Source organism: Canis lupus, chromosome 30, assembly GCF_003254725.2.
Source record: "Canis lupus dingo isolate Sandy chromosome 30, ASM325472v2, whole genome shotgun sequence".
NCBI classification, from domain to species: Eukaryota; Metazoa; Chordata; class Mammalia; order Carnivora; family Canidae; genus Canis; species Canis lupus.
This window is the reverse complement of record NC_064272.1, coordinates 16,118,640-16,145,271: the sequence shown is the minus strand read 5'-3', so window position 1 is coordinate 16,145,271 and position 26,632 is coordinate 16,118,640. Positions and strand designations below refer to the sequence as shown.

Sequence of the window (26,632 nt, the reverse complement as noted above, 5' to 3'; positions counted from 1 at the left end):
AATATTGATAGATAAAACCCACTTTAAAAAAGCCCTGGAGTTCTGAAAATTTTTAAGAGTGTATAGGGGTTCTGAGACCAAGTTTGAGAACTGATGTCCTAGCCTGGAGTATAAACAAAACAACAGTCACAGAGAAATCCATACTGGTAAAAGTAGGATGCACATACTTGGCCTCTATAGCTCTGGTGATGGAAGAGAGAAAATATGGGAGAAATTATTAATTTGGATTGCTGTAGAAGAGAAGCAAAGAAAAGCCTTTCCTAGAATTAATTGTCCCCCACCCCTCCCCAGCTTGAACAATTAGATTATATATGTTTTTTTATCTTTTTCCCTAATGTGGGTAATTAGAGCCAGAGTACAAGAAGAACTGCATGAGTTCTGGCAACTAGGAGAGCTGACCAAGAGTTTTAGGAGAGAAGACAAGCCCTAGAGAAGTCTCAATAGAAAAAAGTTTCCAGGTTACATTAAATACATTCAAAGCCAGGAAGAAACTAGAATAGATGAAGTCTTAAGTAGGAGTAGTTAAAGGTAAGAAGGGAAATTAATACTTTGGTATTTATATTCCTTTAAGTCAAGCTCTAAATTTTATATTCTGTTAAGTTAGTTGTAGTCAGCATTTATGTTCATTTGTTTTGAGGCATTCTATTTTTAGAGAAAAGGTATAATTGAGTAGAAAAAATGTAACAATTTTTGACATGATGAATTTTGTGAGAGTCAGAGTTCAGATCATCAAGGTGTGACCTAGAAAGTTGTCTTAAATTGTGGGTAGTTCCTGGGAAGAAATATATTGCCATGTCATGGCATGTCATGTCATGTTTTCTTTCTTTCTTTCTTCTTTCTTTCTTTCTTTCTTTCTTTCTTTCTTTCTTTCTTTCATTTATTCATTCATTCATTCATTTAACGAATAATTAAGCACCTAATATGTGCCCAGCTGTAAAATCAAGCCTACAAATGTAGGCCAAATATTCTATAGTTTATTTGTTTTACAAAGATTTTATTTATTTACTCATGATACAGAGAGAGAGGCAGAGACATAAAGGGAGAAGCAGGCTCCCCACAATGAGCCTGATGCGGGACTTGATCCAGGACCCTGGGAGTGTCATAAGCAGACACTCAACCACTGAGTCACCCACGCGTCTCTATTCTGTAGTTTGAATAAAGATTTGACAGCAATATGTGGGACAGCCAGGGGAAGGGTTAAAGATTAGAAATGAAGGAGATCCTCATCAGGGCTGTCATTCCCAAACCTGAGGTGGGAGGCAGATTTAAAACATACCTAATTGATACAGACTTCCAGTTAAAAGAAGGTAGAAACTAATTTTGAAAGCTCCCTGTGAGGTATGCTTTATGCCAGGATTGTGATAAAAAAATCAACCACCAAGAAAAAAAGAAAGGACTTTTTCAATGAGTAAAGAGGATAAAGGAAAACATCAGCAAGGATGGAGAACTAGCACATAAACCATGGCTAGGAGTGGCTAGAAATTCAATGTGGAGATCATTTGGCATAACAATGATAGTTGACTCCTAAAGTAGGTCTTGAGTTTTGCATCAGAAGGCAGGCAGGCAAAGCTCTCAATTTTATTCAATCCATCCAGAAGGCTTAATTTGAATTTACCAACCCTTCAAAATAGTAGGCAAGGAAAATAGTAAGGTCATACACAGCAGAATAAAAACACTTGTTTCCGAGTTTGGGAAATAAAGGATTCCAATAGATGGAATATTTTTAATTTGATAGAACAAGAATAAGGCCAAGTGACTTAGTGACCTTCTAATTAAAGGCACTGAATATTTTACTACTGGCTAAAACAATATGCCCATTTCCAGATTTCCTGGCTAGAGCCCTTTAGGAAAGTTGAGTTTTGATGGATTTCATTGATTCTCTACTATGAAAAAATTTTCTTTTCAGTTCGGAATCCAGAAGGACAAATAAAGCTTTATTGCAAAGGAGCAGATACTATTCTGTTTGAAAAACTTCATCCATCCAATGAAGACCTTCTGAATTTGACAACAGACCATCTCAGTGTAAGTGCCTCTGTGTGAAGGTTAGCACAGAGGCCCTTTGGCCACTTCCTGTGATTAGGTCTTGTTTTTAAAATATCAGCTAAATGATCTGACTTGTGAAATAGAAAGCACAGGAAACTGTGCCAGTGAATGTCTGGAAACTGACACCACCGTATTTGCTCTGCTGAAAGTCTTTTCAGTGTTACCACAGATGGATTAACACACAGCAGCTGTGAAGTAGCTACTGAGTGTAGGTTTCTGAACTATGGCCAGAGAAAGGCTCAGGACACCTAGGGAAACCTGCTCTAACTCCCTGAAGTTTGAAGCTTCTTCCCTTGGACACTAGACTGGTTCTGGAAAGAGGAGCAAGACAGTTGCTTCCCCTTGGGTTCTAATGTGTCTTACACCAATGGAATTTCTTATGACCACTCCCAGGGAATAGCTTGAGGTAATGCTTAGATGTTGAGGGGAAAACAATAGCCAACTTTTCCCTCTGGGTCCTTCTGTTCAGGTCATAAATCAGGATGAGTCACTTATATTCTCCAGGTTGAAGCTACCAAATGTACATATTCTGAGACTATGCGTAATTTCTTTACAAAAACTTTCTGAAGCCAGCAGGAGTACTTTTTGAAAAATTTCTTTTGGTAAAACAGCAAGAATTTATGAGTTAATATGAATATTAACCTGGTTTAAACCTGAAGATTCAAGTGTCTCTGTAATATTTATTTGAGGTTCCCTTTAACTGAATATGAACTTTAAGGGCAATTGGCCAAAACTCTCATATCCTCATTGGTTTCTCTCCTTTAAAAAATTATTGAGGATTCATGTCCTTTGTTAAGCCCTATATTTAATATAAAACATTCCCTGGATCTTTAAAAAACAAACAAACAAATAAAACAAAACAAAACAAAACAAAACAAAAAACCCTGCCTGACTTTAAGTTTAAAGAATGATGATTTAATAATATTGGTTACAAACGTAGCTATTGTTTTTGTCTTTCCAATAGGGCATTCTTGATTTTCTTTTAAACTCTTCCAGAAGGCCGGCATGGTCTTGTTAAATTTTTTTTTTTTTTTTTTATGAAAACAACATTGGAATCATAAGTATCTAATTTTTGCCATTGCTCAAACACCAAAGGCCTTGGATTTTCATACGTTTTCCTTTCATGCTAAAGTATAGGAAGCCTTATTTGTTGTTTTTTTTGTTTTGTTTTTTTGTTTTTTACATTTCTATGCAAAAGAGATTTTTCCAGGTAATAAAATTTGACTTACTCTTTGCTTCATTCACTTTATTCATTTTGGTTTTAAACTCTGAGGTTTTCAATTTATATTTAATAATTGACTTTGAATTGTTTAATGGTAGGAAAGGACCTTGCTCAAATGCTCATTAAGGATTAAACTTGTGATTCATTCACTAATTAAATAACTTAAATCATCTGTCCCCTATTGTAATGCCATGTTGGAGTTGATTCACTGTTGTACAGAACAGAGAGGAAAGCACTGGTCATGCCCAGTGCTGTTGCAAGGCAAAGAAGTGTTTCTGTGAATTAAGAGGACAAAAGATCATTACAAGGCAGTAACTAGATTTTCAGATCAGTAGGGGACCTAGTGGTGGTCTTGCAAAATGTGATTACAATGTCCAAAGTGCTACCAATTGCCTACAAGATAAATTTGGATAATTTTTCCCATTGTCTCTGTGGGCAAAACCACATTATTGCAGCATGCACTGAATTTTCTTTCCATTTACTGAATTAGGGTGTGTCATGGTTTAACTTGTGCTTGGTCACAAACCTATGTCTGTTCCATAAGCCAAAACACAACAGAGAAGATATGCTCAGTGGCAATGCCCAAAGGAGCAGAAATGTTTAAAAAAACACTTGCAGTCTAAAGGCCCATAAAATGACCACTGGAGGCCTAGATGAAGTGGGAAGTTTTTAGCATTTCCCCAAAGCAGTCTACCTATGTTTCTAGCTATTGTGACTAGTGTGAGACACTTAGCAACTACCAGTCTCCCATTTTTATTTATCTATTTTTCCTATTAGGAGGATAAAGCATCAAAGGTATCATTTGAGATTGTCAGCTTATTGAGACACTAAAGGAGAAGTATGATCTTCAATTCATTTAACCAATTGTTAAGTACCATCTCCAGAGAAATCAGTTTCTCAAAAATAGTAATTTTAAGAAATAACCTGACTTGATGGTGTTCTTAAAATTTCTAAGAGCTTTCATTATTGAAATAAAACTTTCATATAGCAAAAACAAAGAATATTTACAGATGAGCTAGAATGAAAAGTAAGTCATCCTCTACTTCTTGCTTCCCAGAAGCAAACTTCTGTAATAACTTTTTTGCCTACTTTCCCTTTTGCTCCTAGAGGTTATCATTATAACCTTAGTATGCTTCAGCTTCTGTTACCTGACCAACGTTTGTTTATTTATCTGTAATTGACTTTAAATTTTTGTTATGGAAGATTTCAAGCATAAATAGAAGTAAGACTCAGTTAATTTTAGACATAGCTATATTATTAGAGGAAACACGACGAGATGGACATGTCATGTTGTCATCTTTTGAGAGAGCTCCTGCCTTGGACTTAAGAGCTATGGTTCCCCTGAGGATCCTTTCTTCTTTTCTGAAAGTTTAGGGCTATGTGCCATGACACAGGCTGAGTCTCTCTTACTGACGGAGTGCTTCCTTCATGCAGGGGATAGGTTGGAACCAATATATGTTTCTTCAAATGGATATCTCAAGTCATGGGTGTGGTTGATCACTTCTCAACTAGGGTACTTCAGCAGGCATTGTGGTTGTCTTTAAGGGAAGGCTAGCTCCCCTGAGGGCTTAACCCCAAAGAAATAAAATACAAAATATAAACATTATAACCCATTTCCAAGAGGATTAAAAAGCTGGGGGTCAGGATAGCTAAGCAATATTCTTGGGACAAAATGAATTTAAGTGAAAAACTTCTTACCCATTGTTATTACTGTTATTGCCATGATTACTGTTCTGTGATGGTTCCTAAATCTATGTCTGCTTTGGCAGGAATTTGCAGGGGAAGGCCTTCGAACCTTGGCCATTGCGTACCGAGATTTGGATGACAAGTACTTTAAAGAGTGGCATAAAATGCTTGAAGATGCAAATGCGCTCATGGATGAGAGGGATGAGCGGATAGCTGGACTATATGAAGAGATTGAAAGAGATTTAATGGTATGAGTTTAGAAGCATGATGGTTCGTATTTACAGATGGGATAGTATGTGTTTAGAGATCTAGTATAGGAATAATCCATTGCTAAATCATCTTGCACATAGTAGATGTTACCTTTTCAAACACTGAGTCATGCTTTATATATTGGCTTCAAGTTTGCCATGTATGGCCCTAGAGAGCCTAGAGGATTATTTCTATTAGCAGTGGCTTATACAATTGGAGGTTTCTCCAAAGTAGAAGACAGTGGTATCTTTATTGATTGTTATCCTCTGGTATGTCCTTGATGTTATGCTTTTGTTTTTGTTTTTTTTCCTCTCCCTGCTTTATGATCTACCTTTTTAGAGCAAGGAAGCTTTCCATGAAGAGTGGCTGTAGCTCTAAACCATCCTAGGCCATGATGTTCTGATGATATCTGTGCTGCCCAGAGTATGATCTACTTTAAAAACTGCTCTTCCCTGAGGCCCCAGTGATCAGGATGGTTAGCTACTGTGAAGTACTGAGGAGCATGTTTTATATTCATCTCTGTATGAAATATTATATAAGACCCTTCACTTTTTAGTTTATGGCATCTGCTTGTTTGTTGATTTAAGATGATGTCTCAACTTTTTTGTGATCCTTACTTTGAGATTAGGGCTCTCCTTTGGACCTTTCCATGTTGATATAAGTGGAGAAGCAGCTGGGGAGTTCTTCAGTTCTTAGAAGCCCAAATGGCTTCTGATGTTTATGCTAATATGTTACTGAGCATATCAGACTCCTCATAAAAATTCTAGCCTCCAGGATCTCTGCCATTAATTGGTGTGACTATCAATTGGCTTGGTTTGGGAATCTCCTCTTGAGGACCTTCCCAACCATCACTGCATATAATAAGATGCTTGCTGTATCAATGCATCATAACTTCCATCTTCAATTCATGTTCCTTGACCTCTAAACTCTGTAATTTAAAGGCATAAATATTGTGGATGTTGTTTGCTTGTATTAACATAAGGTATTCTCTATTTTTCAATGAAGCTACTAGGTGCCACTGCTGTAGAAGACAAATTACAAGAGGGTGTTATTGAAACAATTACAAATTTATCACTAGCCCATATTAAGATCTGGGTCCTAACAGGAGACAAACAAGGTAAATTGAAAATGGATGCTGATGATGTCTTAAAAGGGGGAGGGCAATAATTTCTATGGTAAGATTTGAATTAACCAGAAAACTTAATGAATTACACATTTATGCAGCCCTTCACATAGGAAAGAGTTGAAATAAGAAAAGGAAATCTAATATATTACAAAAGTTTATTATTTAAAAACGAATTATCTTTTATAGTATACCCTGAAAGTCAGTTGGGTTTCAGCTCAGTTACTTTTTAAATATAGTACTTTCATCTGTAAGCAACAATGGTATTAAAAAATATTTGTTTCACATGAACACTGCCCCCAATCAGGACAGAGAGAGGCATAGCACTGAAGCAAGATATCGGAGATCTCAGGACTACTGCTTTAGTTTCTTGATGGTAGGGAGTTGGGGGTAATTAGGGACAAGATCAGGATGGTGGGCAGGCTTTGGAGAGATTCAGGGAAGCAGCTATTTATCCATTGGTGTGGAAATACTCTGACATTTTAATAATCACCACAGGGGTACCACTGCAACCAGGCTAAATTTCAAGACTGCCCATGTAGTGGTACAATGAGAGCTGACCCACTTTCAGACATGACAAAATGCCAAGTCAGCAGAGAGAGTCATTATGTTCAGCTTACTGTGTTTCCTAAGAAGAAACAGGGATCAGTAGATTTTGGATCTACTGCTAGCAGTAATGGCTAAAAAAAAAAAAAAAAAAAAAAAAAAAAATGATTTTATGCTTCATCAGCAGTAAACCAGAATATTTAGTTAATTGGCACACATACGTTTTCAAGATTCTATGTACTTGTTACATATTTTTTTTAGAATATTGGAGGATTTGTAGATATGATACATCAGTTCTCCATGTGTTCACCCAAATCACTGATTACAAAAAATAAACAGTAGAGAGTTGAGCTCTGTGGTGTGTTAGTAGAGACTTCCTAGAGTATGATATTGATCAGTGGGTACATTCTTAACTATTCACTTAGTTATGAATATCCACAAGTTTATTCTTATTTGGCTTTCATTTCTGTGGCTTATACAAAGGATATGCTAGGATTTTATCAATTGCCTTCAGACTTAGGGCAAATCTAATTATCCCACAGAATTTGGCGAGAGCCTAAAGACTCAATAGAATGAAAAACAAATGACCCTACTGAGGATGGAAGGATTACCTAACTATTCAAGTGTCCAGTTCTATAGAAGTGGAGGAAGGACTGCTCAACATCATGTAGTTCTCCACTTACCTAGTAGCAGCAGTCCTGGGTGGTCTTTGAGGTGACAAATTCCGAATTTAATTTGCTTAATGGTAAATTGCCAGTGTTGCACATCAGAGAACTATAAAGCTATGATAAGAACATTTTTGCTGTTCAGTTGAAAAATTTGAATTTTTTCAGTGTGTCTACAGATTGAATAATAGCTAAATTAAGTATTTTAGTTGTCCCAAAGCAGTATTTGGGACTTCAGGTAAAAAGTTTTTTATTTACATATTTCACTATATTATAGGGCCTTAGGGTTTTTCCATAAGTACTAATTTTGGGAATTAAGAAGTTTTTCAAAACCCATATGAGAAGGCTGAAAATTCATAGATGTTGCTACCTCTCCATGGATTTAGCAAGTGGTGAATTTGATCATGGAAAGAGTCTTTGAATTTAGCTCTGGGTTTCTTGGATTTTATCACTTATCACATTCTCTCTGACATTAAGGGGTAATGCCTCAAAACTTTTATGAAAAAGGTACTTATGTTATTAAGTAATGTTCTAACTGAGGTGGGTTTTATTTTGTATCAGAAACTGCCATCAACATTGGTTATGCCTGCAACATGCTGACTGATGACATGAAAGATGTGTTCATTATATCAGGGAACACAGCAGTGGAAGTCAGAGAAGAACTCAGGTAAGTGCTAAAGGAAGGAAGAAAGGAAGGGAGGTAGGGAGGGGAAAGGAAGGTCAGAGTTGACAAGGTAGAAAGGCCCTTTATAGTTCTGTGGCCTTAATTTAGTATAGAATTCTTTCTGGGGATCCCTGGGTGGCAGCGGTTTGGCGCCTGCCTTTGGCCCAGGGCCCGATCCGGGAGACCCTGGATCGATTCCCACGTCGGGCTCCCGGTGCATGGAGCCTGCTTCTCCCTCTGCCTGTGTCTCTGCCTCTCTCTCTCTCTCTCTCTCTCTCTCTGTGTGACTATCATAAATAAAATAAAAAAAAAAAAAAAAAAAAGAATTCTTTCTGCATGTTTCCTAAATTCCTATTCATAAGATAGTTTTGACATCAGTTGTGAAGCATTGTCTTCAGGCCTCCAACATTTTCCAAGTATTTTTAGAAAAGGAATTGAAATTATTTACATTGAATTATCCTTTAAAACTAAGCATTAGTGAGTACTTAGCTCTTATACGATGAGTGATCAGATTCAGTTAGGGCATTTGTTTAAAACAGGAATTCCCTAGTTTCATTCTGGCCCCTAAATTAAGACTCTCCAGTGGATGGGGTATGGGGATTTGTATTTTCATAAGCACCTAGATGAAATTATGATCAGATAAATTTGAAAAACACAGCTGTGGGATATGGTATGGAAAGTTGAAATAGTCTTTCAGCATTAAAGAAAGTAGGTATTACTATTAAACCCAGATATATAATGCTTATGAGACATAGAATAATGTGAAATTTGTGTAAGTGCTGCAAATACCAGAAAATATATAAGTGCTGAAATTAGGTAAGAGTGGAAAAACATTAAATTTTGAGAAATAACATTTTTTTGAGAAATAACATTTCTTTTTTTTGTTGTTATTTCATTTTTTTTTTTTGCTATTTCATTTTAAGTATGCAGAATTATTTTCCTAGAACTTTAAAAAATGCTGTCTTTTAACAATTTTTGCTTATCAATGCTTCTAGTAGCATCTCTAAGCTCAATCCATTTTGGGTCCAGCCAAGCAGATTATTGCATTAGAAGCAAACTGGTTGTATCTTGCTACATTCTAGATGAGGCTAGCTTCCCCTCAATGCAACAATGGAGCACTATGGGCTTCCTTCATATGTCTCCATCATTACACTTTTGTTCCTGAGCCTTGAAAAGAAAGGAAGTCTTAACTATTAGCACTACCAATTTCTACTTGTAGATCAAATTTCCTGACTTCCACACTATTTTACCTCCAGTAGAAAACTGCTGGTGTACATGCTGGTCAGAAGCTATGACCGAGATGGCATGTCTTTGCCAAATACATTGAGAAATAGGGGGAAATATTAATAATTTTTAAGTAATAGCAATTAAATGTTTTATTTTAAGAAAATATCTTTAAATGACCTTTTTTTTGGGAATTTAACTCTTTATGAAGGAAGATGGATGTGAGCAGATCTAGACTGTAATGTGCCTAGTGCTAAATGCCTTGAGACAGTGCCCCCAGGCACTGTTATAAGCAGGATATATGTATTACATTTCATTCCCAAAGCAACCCAGTGGTAAGCATTATCATTATCCTTATTTTACAGATCAGGAAGTTGAGGCATGGATAGGGTGAATAACATGCCTGAAGTTTCACAACTGGCCAGTGGTTCAGCTGGTATTTGAATCTAGCGTGGCCTCAGAGCTTGTGCACCGAATCACTTGCCACATGTCTCTCTAAACATATCTTGGATGTGTTCTTATTACTTTTAAATGATTGATATAAAAAATGTAGTTGTTGAGGCATCTTACTGCTTCCCTTGAGGTCACACACCAGAGTAATGATGAGAGCAGAATAAATTCCAGGGAGAGACGGCAGATGTAAGAGGAAAGATATGGGCTTCGTGTTGGTTGGACTCATGTTGAAATCTCAGCTTAGTATTCACTGGCAGGCTGAATTACATTAAATATTCTGTTCAAACTCTCTTTGATTTGTTTCCTTATTTGTAAATGGGAAAATATAAGAATACCTACTCTGTAGATTATTTTATTCAGGAGATTAGAAGAGGTAAGAATGTAAAGAATTGTAGCCATTCAGTGAGTACCTTTCTTTCCTTTTCCCTCTCTCTACTTATTCCCTTCCCCCTTTTTTCTTTTCTTCAGCTGTTGTTCCCACAACCAGGACTATTTTTATTAACATTTCCCCAATAGACTCTGTGGAGTCTATGAAAATTATATAAATAATAAAATTATATCAGTAATAATAAGATTTCTCAATATGTATTGTGCAAAGACACAGGCAGTCAACTTCTAACTAGCATGATACATCAGCTTTCTACATCCAGTTGATGTAATTGTTGCTAAACATAACACAAACGTTACAAAAATGTGGTGAGTCTATACATTCTAATCATAGAGCAATCTATATTTTTTATTAACCTTCTTAAGATATTGAAGCCAATACACTAACCTCTATAACAACCTTTATGGATCCCTTCCTCAATTGGTTACATTGGATAAAGATATTGCAGGTTGATAGAACAGCACACACGAAGGCATAGAAACATGAAAGAAATCATGTTTCTAGGAGCAATGTCCATATTTTAGCTAGAGTGTATGATAGAACTAAGGGAGGGAACCATTTTTTTCAGAACAGATTGGTGATTGATTGATAAGTGAAAATGGTTTTACTCCACCTTAACGTTATTGGGTGGATGTGGATGGCTTTTAAGCAGAGAGTAACAAACTCAATTCTACATTTATGAAATAACACTCCAGTGACAGGATAGATGGAATATGTTTGATGGGAAAATGAATGGTACGGGGAGATACATTAGGAGGCTATTGGAATACCTGAGTTTAGAGATGATTAGGCTGAACTAAAATAGTGACACTGAAAGAGTGGAATGAAACTGACAGCCCTTGTGGAGGTAGAACAGATAGAACTTGGAATTTGATTGGATGTGAAGAGAAGTAGGAAGCTATGTCAGTTTCTAGCTTGTCTGACTTTCACAGCTCAGAATACACTCAACCTTGCAAGAACAAACTCTTTAAATTTTATAAAACTGAACTTGAACCCCTTTTCTGCCTGATGAGAGAACAATTAAACTAGGCACTTCGGGGTAAATTTAGTTCAAGTCTAGGATGCCCAGTTGCCCCACCTGTCACTGATCCTCAACATCTATCCTACTGGCATCTAGCACTTCCCACTTCTGTATCCCTTTCTGGTTTCCGGTCTCTCTGAGTCTTGGGCTTCCTTCTTGGCTTACTTCCACATGCTCATGGGGAAATAAGGCAAGTGTGGTTGCTCTTCTGTGTATCTGAGAAGACTTGTGTTCCCACGTGGCCACTTCTGTTCCTGAAATCCCTTTACTCTAGTATCTTTTTTGTCACTATATTTCAGTGGCAACTATTCCATACTCAGATTCCAAAAAACTCATCTGAGGATTAAGTGTGTGATTACCCACACACTCCTCCATCCACTACTGGTCCAGGGTATGAGTTAGGACCCAGATTTCTTTAACAAATCACCAAAATCTAAGCTTCTCTTCATAGTCCCTTTCTTCTAGACTAGGATGGACTTTCTACTCTCTTTATGGTAACATTTATGCCCTGATTTCTTTTAGGATTGTTTTATAAAAACTGGAGAACCCTTTTTTCTTCCCTCTCACAAAGCCCATTAATGAAATTCAAGATCAATGCTGATATGACTTTCAAGAGTCTATTTCGGTACTTAAAAAGCCAGATCATGACTCTTTTTTGTTCCCTCTGTATTTGGCTCTGTGAAATCTCCTGAGACAAGGTATATTTCTGAGTAAAGAGGGTCATCTGTGATTGTGGTGGTGATTGCAGAAGGGTATGAAACCAAAGTTAATATCTCAAGATTTTATCCAGCTACTTTTGGGTGACTAAGTAGATGGCATAACTGCCATTATGTGGAAGGAATCTGGAGAAATATGAATTCTTATAAATTGGTGTTAGGAGTATAAGTTGGTAGAAGCTTTCTCAAGGGCAAACTTGCAACATATTTCAAAATTACATATATGTACACTTTTGATCCAATGATTTATACTTCTGGGAATTGTCCTTAAACAAGTGGATAAATGTCTGAATATACATATAAAGAAATAGTGATTGCTGCATCAATTATAACTGAAAATCAGAAAATGCTCAAATACCAGCCACAAGGGATTTTGTTGATTACTATGACATATACTGGCAGTGGGATACTATACAGATATTAAAAGTGATTATGTATTTATTGACATTGAAAGATGCCCATGATATATTTAAGTGAAAAATGAGATTATGATCCCTTTTTTTCAAATAAAGTATGTATTTTTATATATGCATATGTATAAAACACTATACATCTATATCAATATCTGTCCTTTACTTACCCATCCAGCTCTAGAGGACATATACAGTGGTTATCTCTGAGTGTTGAAATTATGGATTGTGTTTCCTTTGTTCTTTATGGCTCTCTTATTATTTGAAATTGTAATAGTGTTCAATTCATAACTGGAAAAAATCCAAAGATATTTTAATGAGAAGAAAAAATATTCAGAGGGGAAAAATAAGGAATTTCTGCCTAGGCTAATTATTTCAGGCCCTTAAGGCCATTTTGCTTAACTGACTAGCAAATTATGTTTATTTTAACTCAGACTTGAAGATAGCCTTATTCTCAGAGTTTAAGACAGGGAGGCAATGCATGGTAGAAAATTCTATATGAATGGCATGAATACATTTGTAGTATGCATTTTCTTAATACTAGGATTGGGGGAAATAGAGAACCCAAGAAAAGTTATTGCCAAAGGTGTTCTCTCTAATCCTAATCTGGGCTATTTATATCTAAACCCACAGTTTGGGAAATGAAATATTAAAATCATAAATTTGCACCATTCAGTTTTTTTGTGTTATCTTTTGAGTTTAGTAGGAGTTCATGCAAAAACAACCCCCAAAAAAGTGTATCAAAAAACCAAGATCTAAGTGACAGTAGCTATTAGAAGGAAAGGACCTAAATGGTTATATTTAAACCCATCAAATGTGTCTAGATTATTCCACAAACATGGATATATAATTTTTATGCATATCATGCGTGTGGCTTGTTTCAAATTTAATGTCATGAAACTGTTTTAGGCACTTTGAGTCCTGGGTTAATTTTGCCACCATAACTCTTTTAATTTAAAGACATGCCCAGAAATCTACAATTAAACCCAGCTATGATTTCTCTGCAAATTACTACATTGATTACATTTCACTGATACATATGTCTTCTGCCCAAAGGAAGACAGATGAGAATATAATTTTGCTTGAGCTGACAGGTGAACTCATTCTGTGTTTCATTTTTGTTGTGTTGGTCCCATGTTTTGTTGGAAAAATTCATGTCCTATAACTAAACCATGACATTACTCCACTGCTTCTGAGAAATATTCCAGTGTTCTACCTAGGAATTGATATTTTTTCTTTAATCAGCAAAACACGTTGCACTTTTTTGAGCACTACTTGGTAGAAAGTTACTTGTTTAAATGAGCAGAGTTCTCAAATGCAAATAGCTCCAGAACCAGGCAGGTAACATTAGTTTTGTGGTCCTAGGCTATAAGACATGAGATAGTGGTGGAGCCTTTGGTGAAGGTGAACAACATGATGTCCATAAACTCATACAGATTTTTAAAAACACTGTGCAGGCCAAAGAAAATGCATCTCATTCCTCATTTCCAACTTCTAGTCATTCAGACAAAATGTTTTAGTAGGCTAGGTTTCTATCATAAACCATAACATTTTGGGGTACTAAGAAATCTTGGCAATATTCTAGTACACACTGGTTCAGCTGTCCAAGTTTTCATAGCTAGTTCAACCAGTCTGATTGGTTGTCCCATTCACCTAGTTTCTAATAAAACACAGCGTTAGGGGTTGAGTATCTTATAAACTACATGGATAGTAAGGGATGGAACTAGGGCTTGAAATAAAAATTTCATGGGCTTCCTCCTTTTCTCTTCTGTTGCCAGTGTGGTGCTATCCGGATACTTAACTGCTCCTCTGGCACTATCTTTTTCTGGTCCTAGAGAGAGCCTGTGGCTGACTCTATATGTAAACCAGCTTAGTGCAGGTAACTGAGAACTAGGAATTTGAAAACCTGAGTTCTATGCTGGGTCTGTAACTGACTTGACAAGTGGCTAGAAGTCAAATCACTCAACTATGGGCACACAAGATGTCAGAGGCAGACCTTGGGCCTGAGCGCAGCTCTCCAGGGTCCAAGCTCAATGCTCTTATATCTGAGTCAGGATTGTCTTCTTTTAAACATAATGCCATGGTTTCAATTCCTTTCCTAACAGGTCCATGTCATGTTTGAACTCAGAGTGTCTTATGAGCATGCCATCGCTTTTTTTAATACAGTGCATGCAAGCCACCGTGGGTCCAACTGTGCTCTGCTGTATTTACAGTGGCACCGGGCTGTGAATGCCACAGTTGCCTCATCCGCTAAGGCATTTCTGCATGCCAGCATTCTAATAGACTGCCCTTCATTACACCGCATGGGAGAACACAGGCCCTTTTCTGTTTTAGAATTTGTTATTTGTGTTACGTGATTAAGCATTGTGTGTTATGCCTGCAAAAATGTAGTTTCTGTTCAATAGAGGGAGTCATATAGTTTTCCCTTTCCTAATAAATTGTTTTTTCGAGTACCAGCTGGCATTTAAGAGCTAAATTCCAGGGAGAGAAAGAAATGATAGCTATAGAGCATGAGTGAAGGTCTGAAAATGTGTGAGCCCCATCTGGTGAGGAGGGGTGGCCCATGTGGAGGGAACACAGTGGGATTTTTAAGCCAAGCCAGAAAAACTGTCCCTTTTCTGCCTGGAGATGTTAGGAAGACAGTTTAGGGGAAAAAGATCCTAAGTAAATAGAATTTCAGCCAATACTTTCATGAACTTCACCCTTCATTGGAATGTTTTTATGCTCTGGGGGAAAACAGAGATTGAGTCATTTATACAGCGAGTGAGAACTTTACTAAAAAGGAAACCTCGGGAGATGTTTGCCCTTTGGTGCTTTCTTAAGACCCAGTTTATGAGCTCTGCACCATTGTCAGAGAAATGCTCGCTTCTGAGGAGCTTGTTTCTCTAGCTTTCTTCATTATATGGGACAGTAAATTTTCATGACTGTTAGGAGGACTCCTTGACACGGTTATCTGATATAAAAGTCTAATTCTCCCACTAAGCAATGATTTTTCTTGTCTGTTCTCCACCCGCCCCTCACCTTAACTCCCTAAATTTCACACATAGCACTCTGACTTTATAAATCTTTTTCTTTGATTCTACGGACTGATTGTTAAATGCTTGATATCACTCTTGGAGCAGGGCATGTAAACTCTGGGCTCCTTGGGTTCCTAAATGCAGGCTGTGCTTATGGTCCTGGACAGCAGAAGGAGATGTTGAGCCAGAAGATAAGGGTGTGTGTGTGTGTGTGTGTGTGTGTGTTGTGTTTTGTTTTTGTTTAGACTTTACATATAAACAATTAGTGTTACATTTTCAAATAATTAGAAAGCTAAGGGTTAAACTGGTTGTTTTTGCACAGTGAACATTCTCTTCTTTTTATATCATAAAACTATTTTAATAAATGTTTTCTATATAGGATGAGGCTTTGGGGAAACATTGCATTTTGCTGTAAGTCAAAACATCCATTTTCTGGTCTCCCGCTCCTCATTTGCTCTTGGGCACTCATTTTGTACATGCAAGTTGTAGCCTACCATATTGGTGGCTGGCTTTGGCACTCATCTTCAGGGAGTATCTGCCATGTAGCTCCCTGGTTGTGGTGAAAGTTCTGGAGTCATGTCAGCTTGCCCTATTTACTTCAAAGCCTGTCATCTGAGTGTCCTCAGAGAGGAACTTTCTCTTCCATTAAAGGTATTATCTTTCCATTTTGAAGAGGTTAAGATTTGAAGAGGTAAAGCGCCTCTTCAACCATGTTAAGTGACCATGGATGAGTGTGAGCAGAACTTTTTCTACTGCTAATTGGGGCATTGGAAGGAGTTTCCATTTAGAATGACCCTCTACATTCAGTGTCTGTATTTTCTTTCCCAGAAGATTTATTCTATTGTTTGAGCTGATGAGTACAATTTTCACTTAAAACAGTCCATTATATCCTTATGACTATGCCAATTCAGTATATGCCATCATTTAGTTTTATTGTTACACTTTTAGAAAATGTGCTTATTAAAGGACTGCTGTTTTAAGCCAGATCATATAACATTGTTCTGCAAATTAATAAATTTATTTTATATATTAAAGTCCTGCAATTCCTAGAGGATGTCATCAAATGTCTTTAGTCCTTCTCTTTTTGATTTTTAACAATATTACATGTTACATGCCAGATCAGTGGTTTTGAAGTACTTGAAGCTCAGACAACCTTATATGCTAAATGTGGTGAGAACACCTAGTTCAAGCCCAGCTCAGGATGATAATTTAGATTTAAGACAATTGTAAATGTTCAAAGGATTCTGTGTTCATTGTGTTTACTTTCATACTTCCTGGAATTTGCAAATTTGCTATGGTCTCCCCATCACAAAGAACCATCCGTCTTGCTTTACTGTAACTGAATCTTATGCCATAGTCTATCCAAATTGTGATGAAATGAATTTACCTCTATCCAGTCTGTTAGCATAATAGGTACGCTCTGTATACTTGTTATGATTTGTTTCCCCCCTCTCCTTCAAGAAAAGCAAAGGAAAATTTGTTTGGACAAAACAGAAGTTCTTCCAACGGCCATGTAGTTTTTGAAAAACAGCAGCTGGAGCTGGACTCAGTTGTAGAAGAAACCATAACAGGAGATTATGCCTTAATCATAAATGGCCACAGTTTGGTGAGTTTGCTTAAGGCTTTTGTTCTTTTTCTTTATCCCAATAATTGTCTCTTTAGTGCTGTCGTAATGAGATCTCCTTTTGTGTTTTCCACATAAATGACACTACGAGAAACAGGGTATACACAATGATTTCCTGTTTTCAAGGGGAAAGGAAACTTCTGATATATATTTCATATATTATTACTTGAATCACCACAGCGAAAGGAGGGATCCAAAGAAATAGTATGTTCACAGAATATCAATCTCATCTAGATGACTGTAGGCCATTTAGTAGTATTGTTTAAGTGCTTTCTAAGGGAGAGTGTCATAGCTCCCTGTTATTTAATTAAAATAATGTAACTGTTGGATATACTGCAATTATTGCTCTTGCTGATGTTTGTGATTTGGCAGAGCACAACTTGATCTTCACATAATTATCACACCAAATTATTGCCATTAAGATACCTCTGGTGGTTTTTCTAAATAGCAGTATTTTACACCAATGCCAAACAATTTGCTTTGATTAGGAAATCTGGTTCTTGTCGTAATAGAATAAACTTGCATTGTGCTTTTAATGTAGTTCAGGTTCCAAATCTTGAACAAATATCAAAACACTCTTCTGAGTTTCTAATTTAGAAAACAAAAACTCTGATTGGAGTCCAGTGAAATTATCATTTATATGCACAAAGAGCTAATCTCACATCTTTCTTCAGCTTTGATGATAATTTCTCACTTTTGGAGTTCGGAAAAATAAATGTATCTTCCTGTAGACAGTTTCTTAGACGACAAAAGAAATTGGCTATGAGTATATTGTATTTTCCCCCTTGTGATCAGCTGTCTGTTAGCTCTTAGTGCTTAAAGCATTATCCAGCTGGATTCCAGACGTAATGATGTGTTGCCTTCTACACCATGGAAAGTTACAGAGCTCAGCTGCAAGCCAAGCTCAGTCGAAGGTTTGCCCAGATGACACGAACTTCTCCCTTGCACAAATGAGCAGCAACTGAAAATTATAAGCCTGTCAACTGGGACTTGAAACTGGTGGCCTCCAAGCTGAATTGCCCAGGGACTACAATATGGAAAGGTTCCTAATGAGTTGTGCTTTGACTTTCCCTCAGGCTCAAAGAAGCCAATGTGTGGTGGGTTAGAGTACTCAAGTGATAATGTATGCTACTTTTTCTTTGTCTCTGTATCTGTTGAAAGAAAGAGCTAAGATAGATGTTCTTCAAGAACCCTTTCAGCTTCAAAGCCTGAAACTTAGGAAACCATGAAATGCCATTTTTCATTTGAGAATTGACCACATTTCTGCTGGTATGGTCAGAAGGGTTTTTTAGTTTGTTTGTTTTTGTTTTGTTTTGTTTTGTTTTTATAGTAAATCATGATTCCAATTTGCTCAAATCTCAGTGCTTTGCAGAATATAATTGGGCTCTTTATCAGAGACTGAGTCTAGGTTTTCACTTGTTGATAATAAAGAAGAAAATAAAAGAGAAAAAAGGGGACCATTCTGGGCAAGACAACTAGTTACATGCTTTCTCTTTTAAAAAGAGCAATTAAATTTGAGAAAGTTAACTCACCATTTTCCCTGGGAATCATAGGCCTTGATATAAGAGTTTTCTATGTCAGAGTCATGTTTTATATTCATTCACCCATCCTTTCATTGATACCACTAACATTTATTATATGCCCAGGCCGGAGGATAAGGATGTGAATAGAACATGGTTCTTGTTTTAGGGATTGCCATCTAGTAGGAGAGCTAATCTCACAGTGGTATGACAAATACTACATAGAGGAATGAACAAAGAGCTTTGAGTGCATAGAGGCAGACACATTTAGTTTCTTGTATGAAAGTCAGGGAAGACTTCCTGGAGGAAGTGATGTTTCCAGGTACAGAAGCAGCAAGTACAAAGGCACAGAGTCAAGAAAGAACCAATCCCATTACAGAAACAATCAATTTGGCATGATGAGAGTACAGAGTAAACTTAAAGGTAGTGGTAGAAGACAGAACTCAAAAGGAATATAGGGGCCAGATGTGATGGGCTGTGACTGTCTTGCTTAAGATTCATTCAGACATGACTCAAAGTTTATGTAGATTCCTGTTTCCTCTTAATGTGTTTATTAAATAATGCACAGTAAGATATTTTCTAGAAGACAAATTGCACAGTTAACCACAAAGGATTATGTTCTCTTTTTCAGTCATTTCTTGTCATATAGAAAGGCTGTGTGCATTTGGAGAGGAACAAGAGTGGAATTGGTTGGGAACCCTGACTGAGACACAAGTTGCATGCCACCCTTTTGCACAGGCCTCTCTCTATTTCAATCACTTTGTTTTTAAAGGGCTCATCTCCAGATCATCTGCTTTTCATTTGCCCAACCATTAACAACCACAACAACAAACACTAAATATATGAACAAGAATGCAAAGGAAACAAAAGTTCCATCACATAGAACAAAGAAATCACCATCATTTTATAGTTCATTCTAAACTTGGTGAGATGGTGGATACGTTCCATCTTTTGCTTTTTTTTATTTTCATGGATTCTGGAACTTTTCTGGCATTTATTTTTTTTAAAGATTTATTTATTTATTCATGAGACACAAACAGAGAGAGAGAGAGAGAGAGAGAGAGAGAAGCAGAGACATAGGTAGAGGGAGAAGCAGGCTCTTCACAGGAGCCCGATGCGGGACCCGATCCCAGATCCTGGGATCACAACCTGAGCCGAAGGCAGCCGCCCAACCACTGAGCCACCCAGGCATCCCACTTTTCTGGCATTTAATTATATCTTACCCATACAGCATTATAATGTCTCAAAAAGGACACACAAGGGCACTGTTTTTTTAAAAATTTTATTCTAAAATTCCTTGGCACTTAGTAGAAGTTTAGTACTCATTTCTTTAGTTAGTTGTTTATATGACTCTGGGTCAGCGATGACTTGTTGAAATGAATTAAACTGTTTAGAAAAGAAATCAGTTGAAAAACAAGAAATCTGCTTCCCAAATGACATCTCTCATTGATTATGTCTTGTTCTAATCTGGATATTTTTTTTTAATAACATAGGCCCATGCCCTAGAAAGTGATGTCAAGAATGATCTCATAGAACTCGCCTGCATGTGTAAGACTGTGGTTTGCTGCCGAGTCACCCCACTCCAGAAAGCCCAAGTGGTAGAGCTGGTGAAGAACTATAGGCATGCTGTCACTTTGGCCATAGGTGATGGAGCCAATGATGTCAGCATGATCAAAAGTAAGAGAATATTCACTCAATAGGGTCTGCTGTAGATCAGCAGTCCTTGAGTTCAGCGTTTGGCAAGACATAATGGAGATTATACTGTAACTTAATTTTACCACTGGTTCTAAAATGAATCCTTCCTGAGTCTAATACATTAGGCGTTATTAGAATTCATAAAAAAAAAACCCAACCTTTGTCTAATTAAATCATCTGTGCATTTTTAGGCTAGAAAAAGATAATGATCACCTTCTATTGTATGGTAACTAGCTATGGTGTAAGGAGTGAATACTGGATCCACAGTCCCCAAATCTGGGGTTAGTCCCAGCTTTGCCAATTACAAATTGTAAAAACTTATACAAATTACTGAAATTCTTTTGGAAAACTAGGGTAAATACCTAACTAATGAGTGTTTCATAAGATAATATATGTGAGAAATTATAAGTGCTATAGCTATAAGATTTCTCCAGATAAATAATGACCTAAAAGAGACTGTATCTTTGTTTAGGGAATGAAAACTTTCTTTTCTTCCTTTATAGGTGCTCACATTGGCGTTGGCATCAGCGGCCAGGAAGGATTGCAGGCAGTCTTAGCCAGTGACTATTCATTTGCACAATTTAGATACCTCCAAAGGCTTCTTCTTGTTCATGGAAGGTGGTCCTATTTCCGAATGTGCAAATTCTTACGCTATTTCTTCTATAAGAATTTTGCATTCACACTTGTGCATTTCTGGTTTGGTTTCTTCTGTGGTTTCTCAGCCCAGGTTGGTAAAAAAGTGCTTTTCTTTCTTTTATTAGATCCCCCTGAATTGCAAATGACTATTCTCCATGGCTCTTTATGAATAAATAGCATTTTTATATGTCTCATATATAGGTCACAGCATGACAATTATGTAATTTATAGTTGACTTGAGCTTGAAACACAAAAAATATACATTTAATTGGAATTTTGTTTATTTTTATTTATATAGGTAACCAATGAATCTCCTTCCTGTGTGTTTAATTTTTTATTGAAATATTTTGCTATGACGATAAGCTTGATGTGGAGCTTTCATTCAGAACAGAAGCCTAAGAAACACTAACAAGAAATGTTGATGTTTCTCTGGAAAGATGGTCACTCATCTAACACACAGACTGTATATGGGCTGAAAATAATGTGTTTTAAATTAGGAAGTGATTGCTATCCTGACATGACAGCTGTTTTGACAGTATTTCATCAGATAAAAATTGATAAAATAGATATTGATTCAATAGATAATGTTGGCAACAAGGAAGAAAAAATAGCAATTCATAAATCAGGATTCTATTTTTCTATCTACTCATATTCATTTTAAAAGATAGTTATTTCACCCCATATCTTGGATACTAGGAAAGTTTTGACCCTGGCTATCAACTGTGAAACATCAGGCCAATAGTATCTGCATATACTTATGAAAGAGAGAGAGAGAGAGAGAGAGAGAGAATGAGAATGACATGGTAACCATAACTCTTATGAGAGATTTCTTCAACTGTTCTTCCTTTCTCTTGGATTTAATGACTGGTTTCAATGATACACATAAAGCTAATTTTTTTCAATCATTTTACTCCAGAACAATGGAGATGAATTAAATTGCAACATTTTGTGCTATTTTAAATGTGCCAAGGGAGATTAGTGAATCATTTTTGTAATTAATATAGGTTTTGTACATTTTTCCCTATATCTAAGAGGTTGAGATTTTTAAAATGAGCACAACTATACCCATTCCTAATGTTCCTTTAGGGATAACATGCTCAGAAACAAAAGCAGGCAATGTTGATATTTTTGTTACATATTTTATAATCTCCAGACATTGGAGTAAAGCAAGTCTTGATTTTAATTTCTCAAAAGTTTTCTTAGCACTTTCAGAGAAGGCTGAGGTGGGATTTACCTGCTCATAATCTCACCTTGTCCAACAAAAACAAATGTTAGAATGTGGCCTGTGCCTTCTTAAGCTGGGGACTTTTTCTCCACATAAAAATGAAGCAAGGTTGTTCACTAAGCAGTGCTTCTAATTTTCCCTATTTCATATTTCAAAGGTTTGGGGCTTTTGAAAAATCACAGAACTATGAAGGGACACCTATACTTTGATTTAGACCTCTTAGGACACAGGAGAGTGGTCAGTGATTCGCATTTACAAGCACACAGAACTTGGATAGCAGATTTACTGCCAACGTTTTCTTTGTTAAACTGTGAAGTTGGAAACTAATGTTCAGTGACTTCTAACCTCTACATTTAAGTGATTTTCTGCTCTGCTTTCAAGATCTGATAAAACTGGCCAGAGTCAGATGTTAAGCAATTGGCTTTCCAATCCTTTCACCAGTATTTACCTTTTAAAAGATAATAACATGGGAGAACAATGATTGTTCCAAAGACATGAGTACCTAATGCTTAAATCTGGTTGTAAGACATAACATCATTTATGGTTCAATTTACTACCATATTAACACAATACAACACACACACATCACAAGACAGCACATCACTCTACATTTTGAAATCAATGCCATAGTCACACTGAGTTCTCAAGGTAGCAAGTCAGTGACAATGCTTGCATGTAGTGGCATCAGTGCTATGGTGTCATCTCCTAGGTGGAACTATTATACTGTTGACACCAACAAGTAGGGATAAAACAAATTGCAATTATAGTGAACATTTATATAGCACTTACTATGTGCCAGGCATTGTTTAAATATTTTGCCTGTTATTAGCTCAGTATTTACAATAATCATATGAAGTAGATTTTATAATCATGGTCTATATCAACTATTTTAAAAATACTTTTGAAAAAATTTAATTGTGATTAAAAATACATAAAGTTTTGGTGATTTTTAAGTGGTACAGTTCAGTGGTGGTAAGCATATTCACATTGTTGTACAATGGATCTCTAGAACTTTTCCATCATATAAAACTGAGACTCTATAAGCATTGAAAATAACTCCCCATTTTTCCCTCCCTCGAGTCCCTGGAAACCACTATTCTACTCTCTGTTTCTATTATTGTGACTGGAAAATTTGAAATGATCCATGTTCTGATTCACTGATTTTCTTCTGCTCTGTTGATCTGTTATTGATGCCCTCCCTAAATTCTTCGGGTTAGTCTGTATTCTTTAGGCTAGGATATCTGTTTTGGTGATTTCTATTTCTTTGTTGAACTTCTCATATTGTTCATACATTGTTTTCCTAATTTCATTTAATTGTCTGTGTGTTCTTGTAGTTCACTGACCTTCTTTAAGGGAATTACTCTGAGTTTTTTTTGTTAGTTCATAGATTTCCATTTCTCTACATTTGATTATTAGGGCTTTATTAGTGTCCTTTGGTATTATTTTACTTGATTCTTCATGATACTTGATTCTTTGAGTTGGTATTTGCACATTTGAGTAAGTGGTGTCTGCTTCCAGATTTTACAGATTTGCTTCAGCAAGGAAAGACAGCTATCAGCTCCACTGGAAGTACTGGTTGGGTCAACTGGCAGTGTCTGTGGGTAGGTGGGGCTTCCTGCAGAGTCTCCAGCTGGGCAAAGCCACTGTTTGTGTTCTGAGATCAAAGGGGCTATCCCTCGCTGGGCTCTGTGACTGAGCAGGACTATGGACTAGGATCTACAACTACTCATGTACGAATAAGGTCTCAGGCTGTGCCCCCTAACCAGATGGTGCTACTGACTAGACTCTGTGTTCATACAGGGTCATAGGAAGGGCTTGGCAATTGGGTGGAGACCCACCCTATACCCTGTGATCAGGCAGGGCCATAGCGTATGCCCCTGAAGTTGGGCTGGGTCACTGCCTGGGCTTCATCATATAGGACTGCAGGCTATGCTTCATGATTGGGTAGAGTCACTGGCTGAGCTCCCTGGCAGGATGGGGCTGTAGGCTGTGTTTAGTAATTGGGTAGTTCTGTAGGCTGAACTCTGCTGTGGGGTGGGGCTACAGGCTGGGTTCCCTGGATGGGTGGTACCATAGACTGGGCTTTGAGGCTGCTCAGGGTTGCTGTTCAGGGCCCCTGGTTTTGTGGGGCCAGAGGCTGTACTTTAACTATAAGACAGGACTGCTGGCTTGGGTCCCTGCATAACAGGACTGTAGGATGGCTCCATGGCTACCCGGATTCTCTGGTTGGGTGGGATCAGAGGCTGTACTCAGCAGCTGGGTGGAGCTGCGAATTTTCTTCGCTGCCTACGTGGGATCATTGAATGGGCCCCCTGGTAAATACAGCTCTTTAGCTGGGTTCCCAAATCAGGCAGAACTGCCATCCAAGCTTCTCAACGAGACATAATCACTGACTTGGCTCTGCACATTGGCAGAACCCCCAGTAGAGATCTCTGCTTCAGTGCTGCTAACAGTAGGACTAGAGCCCATTAAAATCTGAGTGCTGGTTGCTATACGCCTCACCTCCTATTTCTATCTCCATCTGATCCTCAGTGGTTGAGCCCTGCAGATTCCCCCAGGAATCCTCATGAGGCAAGACCCGAATAGGACTCCTGGGAAGTGTCCTGCAGTGCTGCAAGAGCTGGGTATCCACCTTGGGTTCTCTTTTTCTCACTGGAGAAACCACAGGCCCCAGGGTCATCTTGGCGAGGCACTATGCTGGCCTTGGGAAGGGGGATGTGGTCAGAGTGAAGCTGCTTCTCTTGCCCTTCTAATGTGGTCCTTCTCAATCTCTGTGCTTTAGTTTCAGGTCCTGGTTCTGGGATTTTCATAATGTTATCCAGTGTGTAGGTAGTTGCTTATTGGTATTCTTGTGAGGCAGACTGAATGCAGACCTGCATTGCTATCTTTTACACTAAGGATTCAGCCCTTTGCTGCCATAGTTTTATGAGAATGTTAGATTCCCCATGTGGTCTAAACTTGGCATCAATAATGATGTCACAATAAATAGTGTGTTAGAGTCAATGAGATTTGTTATTATTCCCCAAACTCAGTTGGCATGGAACCCCACTTTTCCAAGCAACATACACAATGTCCTTAAAACAGGTGCCATACAGAATCCACTTGGGAAATTCTGGAATAGATGTCTCTACAACAACAGTTGCAAAACTAGACATCACCCCGCTACTCATCCTGGTTCCAGTGTTTTGGAAGCAGGAAGATGTATGAAGGACAAAATGATGCTAAGAATACTACCCCTATAGGAATAAGCTATTCATGTGCTTCTCCCTTTCAAAAACTTCCGTTGTTTAACGTCCAGGGGACAAAATAGCCTTCTTCATATGCTAAAATGGGGAGTTTACATCTAAACATCTGCAGTCTTTTACAGTATCCTCAGTTTTTTCTAATTATAAAAATATACATGAATATATGTCACCTTTTATATATTGGAGAACATATTCTTTGTATCTTTCTTGTTTCAAAAAAATTACCATATTTTGAGAAACATCTCTGATTTTACATTCTTTTTTTTTTTTTAATTTTTATTTATTTATGATAGTCACACACACAGAGAGAGAGAGAGGCAGAGACACAGGCAGAGGGAGAAGCAGGCTCCATGCACCGGGAGCCCGATGTGGGATTCGATCCGGGTCTCCAGGATCGCGCCCTGGGCCAAAGGCAGGCGCCAAACCGCTGCGCCAGCCAGGGATCCCTGATTTTACATTCTTTAAAAAATTTTATGTTTTTAAAGATTTTATTTATTTGACAGAGAAAGAAAGAGAGCACAAGCAGGGGAAGCAGAAGAGGAAGAAGCAGATTCCCTGCTGAGCAGGGAGCTGGTCCACTGGGCTCAATGGATCCCAGGACCCTAGGATCATGACCTGAGCCAAAGGCAGAGACATTTAATGGACTGAGCTACCCAGGCACCCCCAAAATTTTATTTTTCTTTTATTTATTTATTTATTTTTTAATGATAGTCAGAGAGAGAGAGAGAGGCAGAGACACAGGCAGAGGAAGAAGCAGGCTCCATGCACCGGAAGCCCGATGTGGGATTCGATCCTGGGTCTCCAGGATCGCGCCCTGGGCCAAAGGCGGGCACCAAAACGCTGCGCCACCCAGGGATCCCCAAAATTTTATTTTTCTTAAAGACATTCTGAAATATGGATTTATTATAAATTATTTGACTCTTCTGATTGTATGAACATTTAAGTTGTTGATATTTTAAAATGAATAATTTGTTCCTTTCCCATAGCTGTGAGTCACACAACATTGTCAAATTGCTAGTAAGAATACTTGTTTATGGTCTTGGGAAGAGAAAACAAAATGATGAATAGGTCAAGTGTCCTACCCACCTGGAACTCATTTTCTCATCCAGGAAGTAAAGAAATGGATAAATAAGTCCAATAGAAGACTGTAATGGAAGTTAACATGAGAACATAGGAAAAGGAGAAATGTGTGAGGACCTGGAATGACTTCAGGGGCTTGATAAATCTCAAGTAAGCTATGAGTGTTTTCAAAATCAAGTG

At 37.5% G+C, this 26,632-nt stretch overlaps 1 protein-coding gene across 4 annotated transcripts in view; it reads left to right on the top strand.

Moving 5' to 3' along the window:
• ATP8B4 (ATPase phospholipid transporting 8B4 (putative)) overlaps positions 1–26,632 on the top strand; it is a 243,207-nt gene that overhangs the window by 186,021 nt on the left and 30,554 nt on the right. For all 4 annotated transcript variants that reach the window (XM_025472826.3, XM_025472825.3, XM_025472827.3 and 1 more), the window contains 7 exons: positions 1,907–2,022; positions 5,035–5,199; positions 6,206–6,317; positions 8,096–8,201; positions 16,889–17,033; positions 20,065–20,248; positions 20,770–20,993. In XM_025472826.3, the coding sequence (XP_025328611.3) occupies positions 1,907–2,022; positions 5,035–5,199; positions 6,206–6,317; positions 8,096–8,201; positions 16,889–17,033; positions 20,065–20,248; positions 20,770–20,993 (1,052 nt within the window). The remainder of the gene's footprint in view (positions 1–1,906; positions 2,023–5,034; positions 5,200–6,205; positions 6,318–8,095; positions 8,202–16,888; positions 17,034–20,064; positions 20,249–20,769; positions 20,994–26,632) is intronic.